The sequence below is a fragment of the Corylus avellana genome, chromosome ca1, assembly GCF_901000735.1.
Source record: "Corylus avellana chromosome ca1, CavTom2PMs-1.0".
NCBI classification, from domain to species: domain Eukaryota; kingdom Viridiplantae; phylum Streptophyta; class Magnoliopsida; order Fagales; family Betulaceae; genus Corylus; species Corylus avellana.
In genome coordinates, this window is record NC_081541.1 from 15055817 (window position 1) to 15072566 (window position 16750).

Below are 16750 nucleotides of genomic sequence, written 5' to 3' on the forward strand. Positions count from 1 at the left end.
CTGTAACCAACAAAGTGAGTGCTCTTTGAAAGTTTTGTGATTTAAGAGAGAGGAGGAAGGAAGCTTGTGTTCTTGCCATTTCCTAAGGTAACCTCTTGCCCCTTTTTATACACTTGATGTTGTTCTTGTTGCTTCTCTACTGTTATAAGCTTTAAAGGCATCATGTTAAAGTTCTTGTATCCTTTCTTACAAAATCAGGAAATGTTTCCAGAAGAGTTTTAAAAGTTTCTTTGATCCCTTGTATTGCATGATGTTGAGTTTTCTTACGTTTCATGTGTTTATTTAATAGCCTAGGAGGAGATATGATAGCCTATAGGTTTTATAGAAACCATAAAACACAGTTTAGAGCTTTTTGCTGGATTGCCTAACTCACTGACAGGACGTACCCTCTCAAGCTCGGACGTACGGTCAGGAAGCCAAGCATCTGCCCTTAAGCTTCACTCTTGTGTATTTTAGAGTCTAGTAATCCTTTTGTTAGATAAGGCTTAGTATCTTACTTGTAAGGATGCGCATAATGATGTGTCATATTTCGTTATAGCAGGATTTAGCAATGTTGGAAGATTTAAGCAAGCGTACGAGGTAAGTAAACACTTACAAACACTTTCTTAAAAAAGTGGGATATGTCAGTTGACTGACCACACATATGATATGAGCATGTCTACTTTTCGTAATAACTTGGTAACTGCTTTAATAACTAGTTGATAAGATGTATCATATGACATGGGCACAGGTACGTGCTTAATAATGGCCATTGGCTTACTATATAGACTTTATTCTATGGTCAAATGTATATGTTGTTATATGGGTTTTGGATCCAATGGTTTTGTGACCAGGCGTAGCCATTCCCTAATGGATGGTCACTATATGACGAACATCATTAATGATGTGGGCCACCCGAGGTTAGACTCGATCGTGCCGCTAATGGGATGGATGGTAGCGTACAATGGTCGGGGCATCGGCATTGTATTACATGTCCCCTCGGGACAGCGCCAACGCTACTGAGAAGGAGTAATATCTCAGGTAGGCCGTAAATGAGAGTTATGACCTATAAAGCATTAGTTTTTTCCTGCATTAAAATACTTAGGTGATTGCCACCGGGAGTACACCACTCTTTTATTAACCAAACAATACTTTTATAGTGTATTAACGGAGACAACACCTCTTTTAAATGTTTATTAAAACTGTACTTTTATTTTTGCTTAAATGGGCTCAATCATACTTAATTGTGAGGTTTACTTACTAAGTCCTTAGACTTACACTGTTATTACCCTTTTAGGAAGCTTGTCACTAAAACCCATGTGTGGTACGGTTGCCACTACGGACCTTGCTTTAGAATCTTCATGTTGCTATTAGGCTTTTTTTACATTATTATTAGTTGCTCCATGTCTTTAATTTCGAGAATATACTTGTCCATTTGATGATTTAATTGTTTCTCAGATTTATTTCACCTTCCTATTCATTAACTCTAATAATGCTTAGAGGGGCGATTCCTCATTTAGCCACAAGTTGGTTAAACTGGGGTAATTGCCAATAACCCTTCTAAGTTAGCCAAGGCTAATTTTGGGAGTGTTACACAAGCTTGGCCACCTTGCCTCCCATGGTGCATGTAGTTTGAAATTGTTGGCACATACTTTTAATGTATCGGGACACCGATTGATCCTTGATCTCCACCGCCCTCATATGCACTTTCTTTTTGTAGGATTTTTCTATCTTTTCTTTCACAAATATAGACCCTTGTCTCCAATTATGTGACTTTTGGCACATGGTATAGCTATAGGGCAAGAAAGCGACTCGCATGTATTTCAATAGTTTTTCCCAACTATTGATCTTCAATTTGCCTTGTCGCACCCTAGTTTGCTTTAGTTGTTGCCACCATTCAACAACTCTTTCCCAGAATGTGTTTACCACCAAAGAGACTTGTTGTTCTCCAAGCACCCATTTGAAGTCAAGAACCTCTTCAACAGTAACCACCCAATCAAGGAACTCTTCGGGTTGCAAGCAACCTTGGAATTCTCGGATGTAGAGCTTGACGCCTGCTTCCCATTTAATAGCATGAGCTTGTGTCTTAGGAAATTTCCTCCACACTCTGCGCCCTGCAAAATGATTGACAGGTTCATTCTCAATGATAAATTTTCTTTCCGCCTCCATGCTCCGCGGTCTTGGTTGACAACGATGACCGTTCGGACCACCCATGTCGGAAAAGTGATCAGTAGGGACTCCGTGTTGGGCGCGCTTTCGCTCCCTCTTCTGCACGGCTATACCACCAAACATTTCCTCCATGTGCCGCAAACAAATCACCGATTGCTCCTTACATGCTGCCTCTATGCGCACGTACATTGCGTTCATGTCTGCACAACGGTTGCCCCTCCCCATTCATGGAAAGTAACTTGGGCTCTGATACCAACTGATGTAGCATGACTTCGTGAGGCTGCAAAGAAGAACAACAATAAAGAATAGATATCTATTTCTAGATCTTCATACTATCAAAGAATCGAAGAAATCTTCTCTAAACACTAGATGCTCTCTAGGGTTTGAAGGAAAATAATGAAGAAACTCAATTCTGAGTATTCTTATTGAAGAAAACTAAATAATAATCAAAAGCTACATTCTAGGGTCTATAAAACATGTATTTATAGGCCCCCAAACCCTAAACCTAATAATAATACGAAATAGACTCAGTTTCAGCAAAATTGTGTGGCGCATCTGCAAACTCATCTGGACGAGGTTGCGGACGAGCCTCTCTATGACTCCCACTGATCCCTTGTCTACAATCTCGTCCGAAAGGGGTTGCGAACGAGTGTTGTTGAAAATTTTAAATGTACTCGGAAGTGCACGAATCTTTTTGAAATATAGGTTTACAAGTGCGAGATCAAACCCACAAAGACTTGTATAATTGTAGGAAAACTAACTAAATCTAAACTAAATAAATCCTAATCTAATTCAATAAAAATGGTGGTTGAGAAATAAAGATAAAATTAAACAATGGTGTTAAACTAAGCAGTAAACTATTAAGATAAAAATAAAGAAAGCAAACTAAAAATTAAATTACTACACTAAATTAATAAGAGTGGGATTTCATAAAATTAAGGGGAAAAACACTAAGGCTTTGGGGATCCACCTAGCATTCTATTATGTATCCTTGAGACATATTTTAACTCAACTAGGTAGAAAATCAATTCTCCTAATCGGATGATAAAACAATTAAGCACCAATCAAATATAAAATAGACTGAACATGGATTTGTTGAAAATTTGATTTTAATAACAATGTGACAAAAAATTAAGCACTCAATATATTTTCGAATCATAACAAATCAAACAAAGTAAGCATTTGATATAAGCAAAAATCACAATGAGTCAAAATAAACTTGTCACATGAAATTGTTCTCAAATTAAAAAGCATTCCCAAAATTCAGTCATTAATCTATGAAGAATAACAATAGTCTCAAAAACACATAATAAAAATACTAGGCTTCACACCTAGCCTTAGCTAAAACTTAGCCACTCATAATATTAAAGTAAATTACAATGTATAAATAAAAAGACATGCAAAAGAGAACTTGAATAATTAGAATAAATCCACTGCATGAAGCCCACAGTTCTCCCTCTCTTCTCCTCTGCCGCTCCTTCTTCTTTTTCTCTCTTCTAGTCTGTCCGTGTGATGCCTTTATATAAGGGAATAGAATTGCACTGGCATCAGGTTTCTTAAGGCAAAGGAAAGGTCTTTTCTTTTCGTTTTTTTCTTTCTTTCTTTATTGTTTTTCCTGCAGCACTGTGGCTGCCCTTAAGTGCTGTGCGGCATTCTCTTTTTCATTGGTTGAAATTAAACACTTTTCTTCGTTTGTTGACAATTCTACATGAGGGCCCTACTTTTACTTTTCTCATTTGTTTTGCTAGTCTCACCTACGCATGGCTTGGCTCATTTAAAAGACAAAATTTTGTCTTTTTGTGCTTCAACCTTCAAGTGTTCACAAGTCGTTCTTTCTTCAATTCTCTCTTTCTTAATTCCTTCCACCTACACACATCCACGACGACTTCCTTTTCTTTTCTTTTTTCTTTTTTCTTCTTTTAATAGAGAAAATATGGACATTTAAGCTATTGTCAGCGAGCCTCTATATTGCTCATCGACTGCAATCTCGTCCGGACGAGACTGCACACGAACAATTTTGCCATGCTTTTTAGTCTTCTTTTTATGGCCTGTTTTGACCTAGTAAACATTGGAATTAGCTGAACCTCGTGAAACATGACTTGTAGATATTTGAATTAGCTTTTCAACGCCACCAAGCTTGCTCTAATCCAAGGTCTGAAACTCTATATATGGCATTTGTAGTAGAACTTATCAGGTGCAAGTTTTCCCCTACATCATTGCTCTTCTTTATGGAGTCCTTAGCTTTCCGGTCTACATCACGAAAGAACAAAAGAAAATTCTAAAACACAGAAAGGAGGAGATAACTATTGATCAGTTAGGCCAGGACTTTTAGATTGAGGAAGAATTGAAGATAAAAGATAATGAAGAATAAGGATTTCTGTTTTCAAAAGTGCATATGGTGGAGGAAGGTTCTTCTTCTAAGATGCCTTTTCAGAACAAAAGTCCTTTCAAAAGAAGAGGACGAACTTTCAAAACCAGAAACTGAACTAGAACCATGAGAAGAAAGCAAAGTTTGCTTGCTATCATTGCGGTAAGCCATGTCACTTCAAAAATGATTGCCGTTTTCTGAAGAAGAAACAGGAAGCTTTTGACTCGAAAGAGTTTGTGGCCATGATATCCGAGATCTACATGCTCAAAGAAGATGGTTCTTGGTGGATTGAATCATGTGCTTCAAAGCATGTCTGCAAGGAGAGGAGTCTAATCAAGACCTTTGAAGCAATGGAGGATGGTTGTATTCTCTACATGGAAAATTACTCCACCACTGTTGTTCAAGGAAAATGAACAGTGAATTTGGAATTCACTTCTTGGAAAGTTCTTACTTTAACTGATGAATATTATGTATCAGAAATTAGGAAAAACCTCGTCTCTAGGGGGCTTCTTAATAAATTCGGATTTAAATGTGTCTTTGAGTTAAATCAATTTGTGCTGACCAAAGGGGGTGCTTTTGTTGGGAAGGGTTATCTGTTTTAGGGTATATTCAAACTATATTTGCTTAATAAAGTTGATGTTTCTGCTTATATGATTGACTCAATTTCTGTGTGCTATAAGAGATTAAGACATGTTAATACTAGAAGATTACACGATATGTCTGTTTTAAATTTGATTCATAATCATGTTAATGACATGGTCGATAAATGTAGAATATGTTTGCAAACAAAGATTACCAGAAAATCTTTTCCAAAAATTGATAGATCTTCTACATTATTTCAACTAGTGCATAGTGATGTTTGTGACATATATAGCAATCCTACGAGAGGAGGTAAAAAATATTGTGTAACCATCATTGATGATTTTTCGAAATTATGCTATGTTTATCTTATGTTTTTAAAAGATGAAGTTCTGGAAAATTTTAAAGTTAACAAACCAGAAGTGGAAAATTAATGTGATGTCAAAATTAAATGCCTTAAATCCAATAGAGGAGGAGAATTTCATTTTCCTTCTTATTGTGAATCTGTTGGCATTATTCATGAAACATCCATTGCTTAAACTCCACAACAAAATGGAGTTGCTGAAAGGAAAAACAGAACTTCAGTTGAAATGATAAACGCTTTGATTTTTAATTCTGGGCTTAATAAAAGTTTTTGGGGTGAAGCGTTTGATGTGGTCTTTTTGTGTGCAAAAATATCAATAATAAAAATATCACTCGCAATAGAACGAATCCTGGTAGAATAGGGCTATATTGAGGGTGTCGAACCTCAAGGACTGCGTGGGAGTTGTTATCAAGCTTTTCAAGATTAAATATAATTCAATTTAAAAGATGATTGCTTTGTTTTGTTTTGAAACTAAATGCATAAAAGTAAAAGTAAAAATAAATAGTATGAGAGATAGAATAGGGGGTTGATTTCTCCACTAACCGCATAATAATGGTCAATCATAAATTAATACAGGAAATTCATATTATGCATGATATAGGGCTCGTATCACTCGAGTAGTCAAGAAATTAAAATCATTAAGAAATAAGTATAATCCATCTTCGGTTGGCACAGACCGTCCACCTAACCACTAAGATGCGGTACGATCCATATTCCCTAGGTATGGATTATCTAATTCCTTAATAGGCTACACACAATCAATGAATATGCATAACTCATCTTCGGTTGACAGGAACTGTCTACCTAAATTATACTAAAGTAGGGTGTAGTACAATCCGTCTTCCCTAGGCATGGCCTATCAAATCCTATTTATCATGTGTCAGTTAAAACTGTTGTATAACAATCATTCATACAATCACAAAAAATATGAAGGATTGAGTTCAATCAATATAAAAGACTTTATAAGACAAGAGAAGAAATTCATAATGATTAAATATAAACATTAAAATCAATTCTTATAGTTATACAACCATCATGCATATAGAAAAAACCCAAATTAAAATATAATTAAACCATTGTTACTTAGAAAGGACTACATCAACACCTTATTACGAATTTTATTGCTCATGCTGGTGGTGGATGGCCTCCTGCCATGTTCCTCTTCTAACTCTCTAAGCTTCTAAGAAGATGTTTTCTATCTAAAACTAAGCATCATTCTCTTGAAGGCTTAGATGCCTATTTATAGGGAGCAAACAAGCCCTAGGAATCCCAAAAAAGTCGTAAGTCAATCTCCTAGTCCAAGTGGAAGACCGAAAACCTTGTCCAAGGTGGAATTGGGCTTCTTCCGCATTCTGGAAGCCCGTGTGCGCTTGAGCCCCCTAGAGGGTGCGCTCAAGTGCACGTCCGTCCAAATGTGTCTTTCGACCGTTCGAACAGGGACTTTCACCGTTCAGATGGGGACTTGCTCCATTCGAACATGATTGCTTAAGCTAAAGTACGTTCAAATCTAGAAGTGTTGAGTTCGATTCAAATTTGCTGCCAATGCTCCTCGAAGGGTCTTAAGCCCCAAAATTAATGGAATTAATTGCATTTTTCCTTTAGAACCTGAAAACACTAAAACAAAACAAAATCAAACAAAAAAAAAAAATGCTAAGGAATTAACATATGCGAGTTAATGGGCTTCAATGTGCAACATTTGGCTCTTATCAACGTTACTTATAGCATGTAATATATTAAATAGAGTACCACAAAAGAAATCCAAGATTACCCCATATGAATTATGGAAGAAAAGAAAACCCAATATTAATTATTTTAAGGTATGGGGGTGCAGGGCTATTGTCAGATTGCCTGAACCAAAAATTAGGAAATTAGGACAAAAAGCCATAGAATTTATTTTCTCGGGTTATGCTCAACACAGTAAGGGGTATAGGTTCTTAGTTATTGAACCTAATAATTCTGTTGAGGTAAATACTGTTATATAATCCAGAGATGCAGAATTTTATGAAAATAGGTTCACATCAATTCCATCGATCAATGATAAGATGGTGTAACCTATTAGAAATAACAATGAATCTGATGAGCCAAGTGAACCTTTTGAAATTAGGAGGAGTAAATGAATAAGAAGAGAAAAATATTTGGACCAGATTTCATCGTATATTTGGTTGAAGGATCTAGAGATTCATCTTGTAAACAAAAGATGATCTCACCTGATATAGATTCAGATCCTTTGACATATGAAGAGGCTATGAAGTCTCAAGATGCTGCATTTTGGAAAGAAGCAATAAACGATGAGATGGGTTCTATAATAGGAAATAACAAGTGGATATTAATCTACCCCATACTTCCATTCCAATTGGTTGTAAATAGATTTTTACAAGGAAATTGAAGGTAGATGGAACCATAGAAAAATTCAAAGCAATGTTGGTAGCTAAAGGTTTGGATTATTTTGACACTTATGCTTCTGTTGCTAGGATTGCTACCATTAGAACATTGATTGCATTAGCATCCTTCTATAATTTGAAATTCATCAAATGGATGTTAAAACTGCGTTTTTAAATGGTGAGCTTGAAGAAGAGATTTATATGCATCAACTTGAGGGATTTGTTTTGCCTAATCATGAATGAAAAGTGTGTAAATTGGTTGAATCCCTTTCTGGTCTTAAACAAGCTCCCAAACAGTGGCATGAAAAGTTTGATAAAGCTGTGATTGCAAATGGATTTAAAATCCATAATTATGATAAGCACGTATATAACAAGTTTCATAAAAATCTAGGAGTCATTATATGTTTATATGTTGATGACATGCTGATTTTTGGGACTGGTTATGAAAGCATTGAAATACTAAGAAATTCTTGTCTTCTAGCTATGACATGAAAGACTTAGGTATTGCCAATGTAATTCTTGGTATTAGAATTGTTAGAAATGAGAATGGATTAGTTCTTAATCAAGTCTCATTATGTTGAAAAAGTTCTTAAAAGGTTTAATCAATTTGATTGCAAACCTGTGACTACACCTTTTGATGCTAACATGAAATTGTATCCTAATACTGGTAGAGCTGTAGATCAATTAGAATACGATAGAGTTATTGGTTGTTTGATGTATACAATGACATGCACTAGACCTAACATTGCATATGCAGTGGGTAAACTGAGTAGATATACTAGTAACCCTAGTCATATTCATTGGATTGCAGTACACAGGATTCTTAAATATTTAAAAATGACCATGGATTATGGTATTTTGTACATCAGATAACCTATAATGTTGGAAGGATATACAGATATTAGTTGGATCACGAATGATGATGATTACAAATCAAATAGTGGGTGCATTTTCACCCTTGGTGGATGAGCTATCTCCTGGGGTTCTAAGAAACAGACCCTTATTACATACTCTACCATGGCGGCATAGTTTGTGGCATTGGCTTCTTTTAGCAAAGAAGCTGAATGGTTGAGGAATTTATTAATGGAAATTCCTATATGGCCTAAACCTATGTTTCTGGTGTCTTTACATTGTGATAGTCAAGCTACTCTATCACGAGCTTCTAGTCATATCTATAATCTCAAATCAAGGCATATTGGTTTAAGGCATAGTTATGTAAGACAGTTACTCACTGATGGAGTAATTACCATTGATTTTGTAAGATCTGTTCAAAACTTGGCAAATCCATGGACTGTAGCACTTGCAAGGGATTTGGTGTGGAAAACATCATAGGGGATGAGATTAAAGCCATTAGATCACCAATAGTGGAAACTCAACTCAACACTTGAAATTTCAAGATCTTGAGTTTAATGAGCTAAAGTACACTATATGTAGTGATTGCAAGCACCACATATTGTATTAGGTTTTAAACTAATAAAACATCCCAATGTAAGAGTGCTTGGAACCTGTAATGTTATAGTAGAGGTTGTGCGTTATGCGCTTAGTAGGCATAGAACATGTTTTTGTTGAAGTGTATTTGTAACAGGGCACTTCCGATGAGCCTACCCTATACGAGTTTCGGAGGTGGTGCCGCCTTCTATGGGACAGAGATTTTGTTTCTAGAACGCTTATGAAACTGGGATATAGACACAAGGCCAATCCACGTGTCGGCATAAAAAGAAATACCCAAAGAGAAGAAAAAGCATGTGTGAGGTATGTCTGGTTATTTAAATAGGATAGTTGGTTCAAGTTTATCTACCATGTTATTCTGATTAGCTTTGACATACTATCACTCAGTGAAGGTTCAAGTCCTCAAGACACCTTCATTTATGCATAAGTTTTTCTATTCTAATCAAGTTATTTTTTTATTTTGAAAATGGTGGGGAATTGTAGAAATATTTTCAAAATTAATAGTTATTAAATATTATTTTGTGTTTTGCGAATCTTTTAAAATGGAAGGTTTTAAAGAGCATTGAATGAAGATCATTTATAAGGCTCCCACATGGGAATAGAGAAAGTGAAGTTAGCATTTATAAGGCTCAACAAACTTTAAGCTATTAAAAAAAAACTTAGGTGTATACACACTAGTGTATACTCTAGTACGGTACGAAGCACCAGACGCAAACGCGCACGCGCACGTGGTGTGGGTGCTAGTGGCGCCTTGATGGCGCACTTGGCACTTAGCATCGGAGCTTAGAGCAATCTGATCATGACCATTCATTTTTGGACAGTCAAGATCATTCAATCCAATGGTTTGACATAAACTGTAGGATGCTTCTTAGGTAAATCGAGTGGTTGGATTTATTGGACTGTAATTAAAGTTAATTGTAAAATCAAATTAACTTTGATCTAACGATTAAGATTAAATAAATAAAATCTAATGGTTATTATGAGATAATTATTTAATCTAACGGTCATAATTAAGTGTATGTTGGATAAGCAGTTTAATAATAGTTTAGTAGTTTAATTTCGAAATTCGAAATTATCTGAGTAGTTGAGTAGATAATTATCTCTGTTTATTCAATTTCTTTAAAACTCTTCTATGTATTTTTTAATATATTATCAGAGTCTTTGTGTCTTGATAGAATAGATAAATCTGAGGGTATTTTTGGGTTTAATTTCGTTTTGTGTAGAACGCAATTAAATACAGAAGTTTTCTCGCCTCCATTGTATCCTGGAGAAATATTTGTTGTTACCCTTTTGCATACCATATCTGATGGGGGCAAATAATTTCTTAAGAAAAATGACGTTGTAACCCACCTTAGGAGGAATTTCGTTTTTTTTTGTGTATTTCCCCTTTTTCTTTTACATAAACTACCCAAATGTTTTGAGATAATTGATCCTCCCACAAATTTGATCACTATTTTTGATGGAAAAGACTACACATGCTAATCACCATGCACTTGTCGATGAGCCGTTTATTCTACCAAAAATACCCCCAATTTTAGCGACGAAAAACGCTCTATTCGATTTTAAAAGCTCTATTTCCTAATACAATTACAAACGCTCTATTTGATTCGAGATAGTGCGAGTCATGTGCAGGTGTAGTACTTGGATAAGGGCGATTCCCACCGCAGATTATAATGTTGACATGACTGGGATGACCCCCGGCCAATTCATTACCACGTTGAAAGTTGATGAAATAATTCCTGCAGCTCCAGTTTATCAAATCGTAAAACAGTTAAAAAAATTTACAGAAGTTTCTGCACATATCTTGTACGGGCACCTGAGGTGGTGAAACTCTCTCAAACAATATATATAATTTCTTCATAGTACTCTCTGTCGGATAACCATGAATTTCAAAAAGCAACTCGCACTTTCCAAATGGCATTCAAACTCTGTCGGATAACGATTCCAAAAACATAAAACTCGAAATGATCACATTCTTGTGCCCCATGTTCCATCATCAACCACATATTGTTGCTATGGTTGTTGAAGGACAAGAAACAATTATAAATTCAAAGACTACTTTCCAACACAACAGCTATGATCTGATTTGACTATTCGAGCTAATCGGTACAAAGTACTATACCAGAATCACTCCTTTTTTCAGACCATGCACCCTTTTCACATGCGTATCAGATAATATTATTTAGCTTCAGAAGCAACTACATGAATACAAACACTAGAATATATGACTCATCAATCAGTAGCACAGTGGTATCAAACTTCGTCCACATCTTCCAATATTGAAGCTTCATGAAGTAATTAATCACAATATATATATAAATGGTTGTCCAAAGAATATAAATGTATATAAGACGTTTGGCAAAAGCACACTTCAATCATGCCCAATTATATAGGTAGCTAGGACAGAACCAAGAATTTTTACTACGTTTTATAAATGACACCAATTAATCAAGAAAAGATTTATGTCCCTAATTTTTCGACGTCGTTTCAGTTTGGGCGTAATAACCATGGATCAAGACAAAAAAATTGTGCCATTTTAGATATCTAAGGCTTCCACCATCAACATCTCTTTGCGTAACCATAGTGTGTTATGATCCTGAATATCAACTCCGTAACCTGATAATTAGTATCATAGGAAGATTAATCCCTAAACCCTAAACCCTAAATGAATAGATCAATTTCTATAATTTCAACTCCAGATAAAATGTGTTACTATTCCAAAAGACCAGTATGCCTTTGTTTTGGGCGAGAGGAGCCTGAAAGGCTTAATTAACCTCTCATTGAATACAACGTTAATGATGAGTAAACCCTAGATAAATATCCAAGGTCGTCTAGCCGGTTTAATCATGAGATGCTAAAGGTGCTACTCTGACCAATCCATTGAGGCCCCCAAGCGACAAAAGTTTTTCATCCCTATTAAGTCAGAAATGGAGAGAGATAGAGAGAGTTGTCTTGCTCTGTATGTTTGATACTCTACATGTTGTACACATACAATAAAGTAACATGAAAGGGGTAATTATTTTTTTTCCCATCAACTATAACGCATTGTCACATTGACCTCATCAAATATAATGCATTGTCACTTTGCCTCAATCAATTACAACGCATTGTCATTTCAAGATGGCATGTAGGGCGCATGTGACAGGTTGACCGTCTGAATTAATACCTTTGACTGGCAGAAATAGGAGTTTTGGGCATAAAATAGTAATTTGATAGGATCAAACAATTGGACAATGCGTTGTAGTTGATAAGAAGAAAAGGTAATTACCTCAACATGAAACCTAGGAGGAGTAAGTGTTGGCCATGGCCAGGGTGATTAATTTTGCACCAGAAAAGACGAAAACATTTCAAAGAGACTGAAAGATTTAAGTAATTAACATAAAAGAAGATGGTCATTATATATATACATATATATGTGTGTGTGGGGTGCACTACGTACGATTGGATATTGAAAGGAATCTAGAACATACAAATGATTACAAAGATCCTCTGAATCACTTCATAAGATTATTGTTCCATTTTTGTGGTGCACCTTGTATACTACTTCTATTACTCTATTTATTGGAAAATACTCAAAATCATTCCCAGCTTTTTCGTACCTACATAATTATAAATTAACTGGAAAATAAAATAAATAAATAGCATCCTTTGCCAGCCAGTATATAAGAATGAAATAGGATGTATGGTGGCAGCAGGCAAGCCGTATATTTTTCTTTCCCACCTGAGATCTGGAAAACACAACTCGATCGATTGCTTAGCTATTGTAAGTAAAAAGACATGGTGGACAACATAGAGAAGAAAATTCTTGTAAGGGAATTCAATGAAGACAGAGACTTTGAAGTGGTGGGGAAGCTTGAGAGGAAATGTGAGATAGGGTCTAAAATGGGGGTCTCAATTTTCACTAGCATGATTGGTGACCCTTTATGTAGGATTCGCTTCTATCCCCTTCATGTCATTCTGGTGGGTAACAGATACTTTTTCCTTATATGTATATATAAATATAAATCTTGCCAAATCCATCCATGCACATACACATATCATGCATACATTAATTAATTGCATTCCTTTTTTTTAGATGATGCATGCATATATGTCTCCCTTTCTTGGTACTACTTTTTCTCTGGGGAATCCCTTTGTCCCTCCGAAGACATTATAGTTATCGATATAGACCACTAATAATGTTCTTGAAAATGACCTTGCAGGTAGCTGAGCTGCTTGAAAATGGGAAGCTTGTCGGAGTGGTTCGAGGATGCATTAAGGGCGTTCAAACTGGTAATTTTGGGGAATCACATGTCAAGATGGGTTGCATACTAGGCCTTCGAGTCTCTCCTACACACCGGTAATACTCTACATTGATATTCCATGTTTCGATATATGAAGAAACACGTCGATTTGCGACTCCTGATTGCATGATTACTTGTTAATACTTTGTTAAATCATTACTTATTCTAAAAACTTAAACAATGTTCAAATTGAATATCTCTGTCGATCCGATACCATATATTAAATCACAATTTCTCTCGGAAACTTAAGCTAATAAAAAATGATGAGACAAAATTTTCTACAAATTAGAAAGGGAAATGATGTGTACGTACAGAAAGCTGTTATCAACTTATATATAACTCACATGCTTCAATCATTTCATGTATCATGAGTGAAAAAAGGTGTTTGACATATTTAATTATGGTCATTTTAATTACTTTTTAAGATTTTAATGAAATGATTTTTGTTTTGTGGATGAATATGTTTTTAAGGTTCCCGCCGCCAGTTAAGCACTATTACTTTTGTTAGAATATTTTATATTATTCTCTAGGGTTTATTTTCTACCATAATTAGTCTAGGATTTCTTATTTATCACTCATAGCCTCTTTATATATAGAAGCCTCTCTAATCATTCTCAATATATCATTATCAATACAATGTAGTCCTTGTATTTGCTTCCTCTCTTTCTCCTTCTTCCACTCTCAATATATTTAACAACTTTCATTTGTTGTCCGGTATATATATAGACGGATGGGAATAGGATTAGAGCTTGTGAATTCAGTTGAAGAATGGCTGCTGAGAAATGGAGCAGAGTATACATTTCTAGCCACTGAAGAAAACAACTCAGCCTCAATGAATCTCTTCACTCTCAAATGCAGCTACATCAACCTCAGCTCATTGGTCATATTTGTTCAACAAATCTGTTTCCCTGCTAAGAATTATAGCCTGTCGGAAGACATAAAAGTAGAGAAGTTGCACATAGACCAGGCAACTTCCTTGTACAAACAGAAGCTGAAAGACAAAGAGATATCTCCAGCAGACATTGAAGCGATTTTGAAGGAAAACCCCAGCCTCGGCACGTGGGTGTGCTACTTCAAAGAAGGCGGTTGGATGAACACACACAACAACAACAATGAAAAGAAAGATGATGAGAGGAAAACCCCAAGCTCTTGGATAATCTTCAGCATATGGAATAGCTGTGCAAAGGAAAAGATTTTTCCATGCCTTGGATTTCTCTTTCTGTATGGGATGCTTGGGGAGGGAGAGAAGCTTGGGGAGCTGATGGAATCTGTGTGGAGCTTTGCATCGAATGTGGGGCAAAATGTGAAGGATTGTAAGGTGATTGCAGCTGAGCTAGGGGTGACTGATCCTCTCATCAAGCATGTTCCACAGGAGTCCTCTATGTCACGAATCAATGATCTCTGGTACGCTAAGAAGTTGATGTTCCACGATAATAATACGGATAAATTAATGCTGGCCAAGGGACCATTAGGAGATGTATTTGTCGATCCAAGAGATTTTTAGAGTTAATTATTTATTTGTTCTTCGAGAACCCTAGCTACGTGTTACATATCACATATATATGATCAATGGTGATCTTGTGGGTTGAAGAAGATGAAAAGTACCCCAATGATGACAAGGGCGATGAGACAAGTGCATGGAAACCTAGCTAGAGATCATGAATAGTTGATGGAATATGTATTGTATGTCCTTAATTGCTTAACTTTTCTGGTGTATTCATCCAAAAACAATAATCATATATATAATAGCGAAAACCTCTTTAGAAGTGCTTTAAAATTGTGACATGTAATGTAAACCTATTTTTTGAAAGGATGAACCAGTTTTTTAATGCACAATTTAAAATACTGAATCAGTTCATGTGTTTGAAGTAAAAAACGGAAGGCTTTGCATTTTTGAAAGCCCATAACAACCCACGCAATGGGTAGGATTCTTCATTAAAATTTAATTATAAAATTTAAAGGTATTACCATTGTACTTTTTATTATATATAAGTTAAAAAATACATTTCTATCGTACATTTAATGCAAGCAAATAAATCATCTCACCTCAGTTTCAATGCTTACTTACCTCTTCAATGTTTTCTGGTACACGTGCATATGTTCCCTCTACAAAAAAAAGGGGATTTTCTGACGTGGCAAACAGTGTCTTTTTTTTGCCAAGTCAGTAATTACTGACGTGCGAATTAGACACGTCAGCAAAATTATTTTCTGACGTGTCAAAGTTAAAACGTCAGGATTTACTGACGTGTTAATTCTTGACGCGTCAGTAAAAATTTAACCAAATTTAATTTTGACGCAAATTTTTTAATTAGAAATAAAAATTATTAATTTCTGACGTGCCAACATTCGGCACGTCAGAAATTGCTGACGTGTCAAAACGACACGTCAGAAATTTCTGACGTGTCGCTTTGGCATCGAATTTCACGCGGTCGCTTTGATCGCCGTTGAATTTCCTGACTGTCGCTTTGACACGTGCCGTTGACTTCCGATGTCAAAGTTCACACGTAAATGTATTTCAATTATTATTATGTTTATTATTATTATTATTATTTTTGTTTTCTTTTGGTTTTTTGTTTTTGTTTATACAACTTATTTAATATTTATATACTTCAATATGCCTAATGCATGTTAATTACTTAATTTTATTATTTTAAGGAGATTCCAAAATATTGAACGAGCTAAATTATAGGATAATGTACGTTATATATCCTTAATTTAGGTTTGACGTACACGTACATGTCATTTTTATAACTTTGATTTGGAAAATTTGCTTTACAAAACCAATCATTCCAAAACATATTATATATATATATATAAACATGTCGATATACTATTTTTGTATAAAATGTCATTTTCAATTAATTTGGAGATATTGGAACTTCAAGGGATGAAAACACAAAATCTTTTGTGATTAAATACTATATATTAATTTACAAACCTTTTTTCTTCTTCTTTGATTTTTGAAAAATACTTAGATTAATATTAGAACCTTTGCTATAATTAAGTTAATTACAATATATTATATATTATACTTACAATAATTAAATACTATATACTTAGAATATTATATTTATAGGATATAATTAGGATATAATTAAGTATATTAACGTACTTAATTATATATATCATACAATTATATTTATAAATATAATACAAATATATAACTTATATATATATA

The 16750-nt window shown here is 35.0% G+C and overlaps 1 protein-coding gene across 2 annotated transcripts; it reads left to right on the forward strand.

Moving 5' to 3' along the window:
- The first annotated feature begins 12901 nt into the window (after positions 1–12901).
- Positions 12902–15320, forward strand: LOC132167491 (probable N-acetyltransferase HLS1). 2 transcript variants are annotated; one of them, XM_059578485.1, is made up of 3 exons: positions 12902–13249; positions 13492–13628; positions 14299–15320. In XM_059578485.1, the coding sequence occupies exons 1-3, from the start codon at positions 13067–13069 to the stop codon at positions 15074–15076; spliced, it is 1098 nt and encodes a 365-aa protein (XP_059434468.1). In that variant the 5' UTR covers positions 12902–13066; the 3' UTR covers positions 15077–15320. The 2 variants fall into 2 exon arrangements, with proteins under 2 accessions (XP_059434468.1, XP_059434469.1); XM_059578486.1 differs by lacking the exon at positions 12902–13249 and adding an exon at positions 13346–13395.
- The last annotated feature ends 1430 nt before the right edge of the window (positions 15321–16750 follow it).

Coding starts and splice junctions, on each gene's coding strand:
- LOC132167491 (XM_059578485.1), top strand. CDS start 13,067: ATGGTGGACAACATAGAGAAGAAAATTCTTGTAAGGGAATTCAATGAA. Junction 13,250..13,491: donor ATCCCCTTCATGTCATTCTG/GTGGGTAACAGA, acceptor ATGACCTTGCAG/GTAGCTGAGCTGCTTGAAAA. Junction 13,629..14,298: donor CGAGTCTCTCCTACACACCG/GTAATACTCTAC, acceptor GTATATATATAG/ACGGATGGGAATAGGATTAG.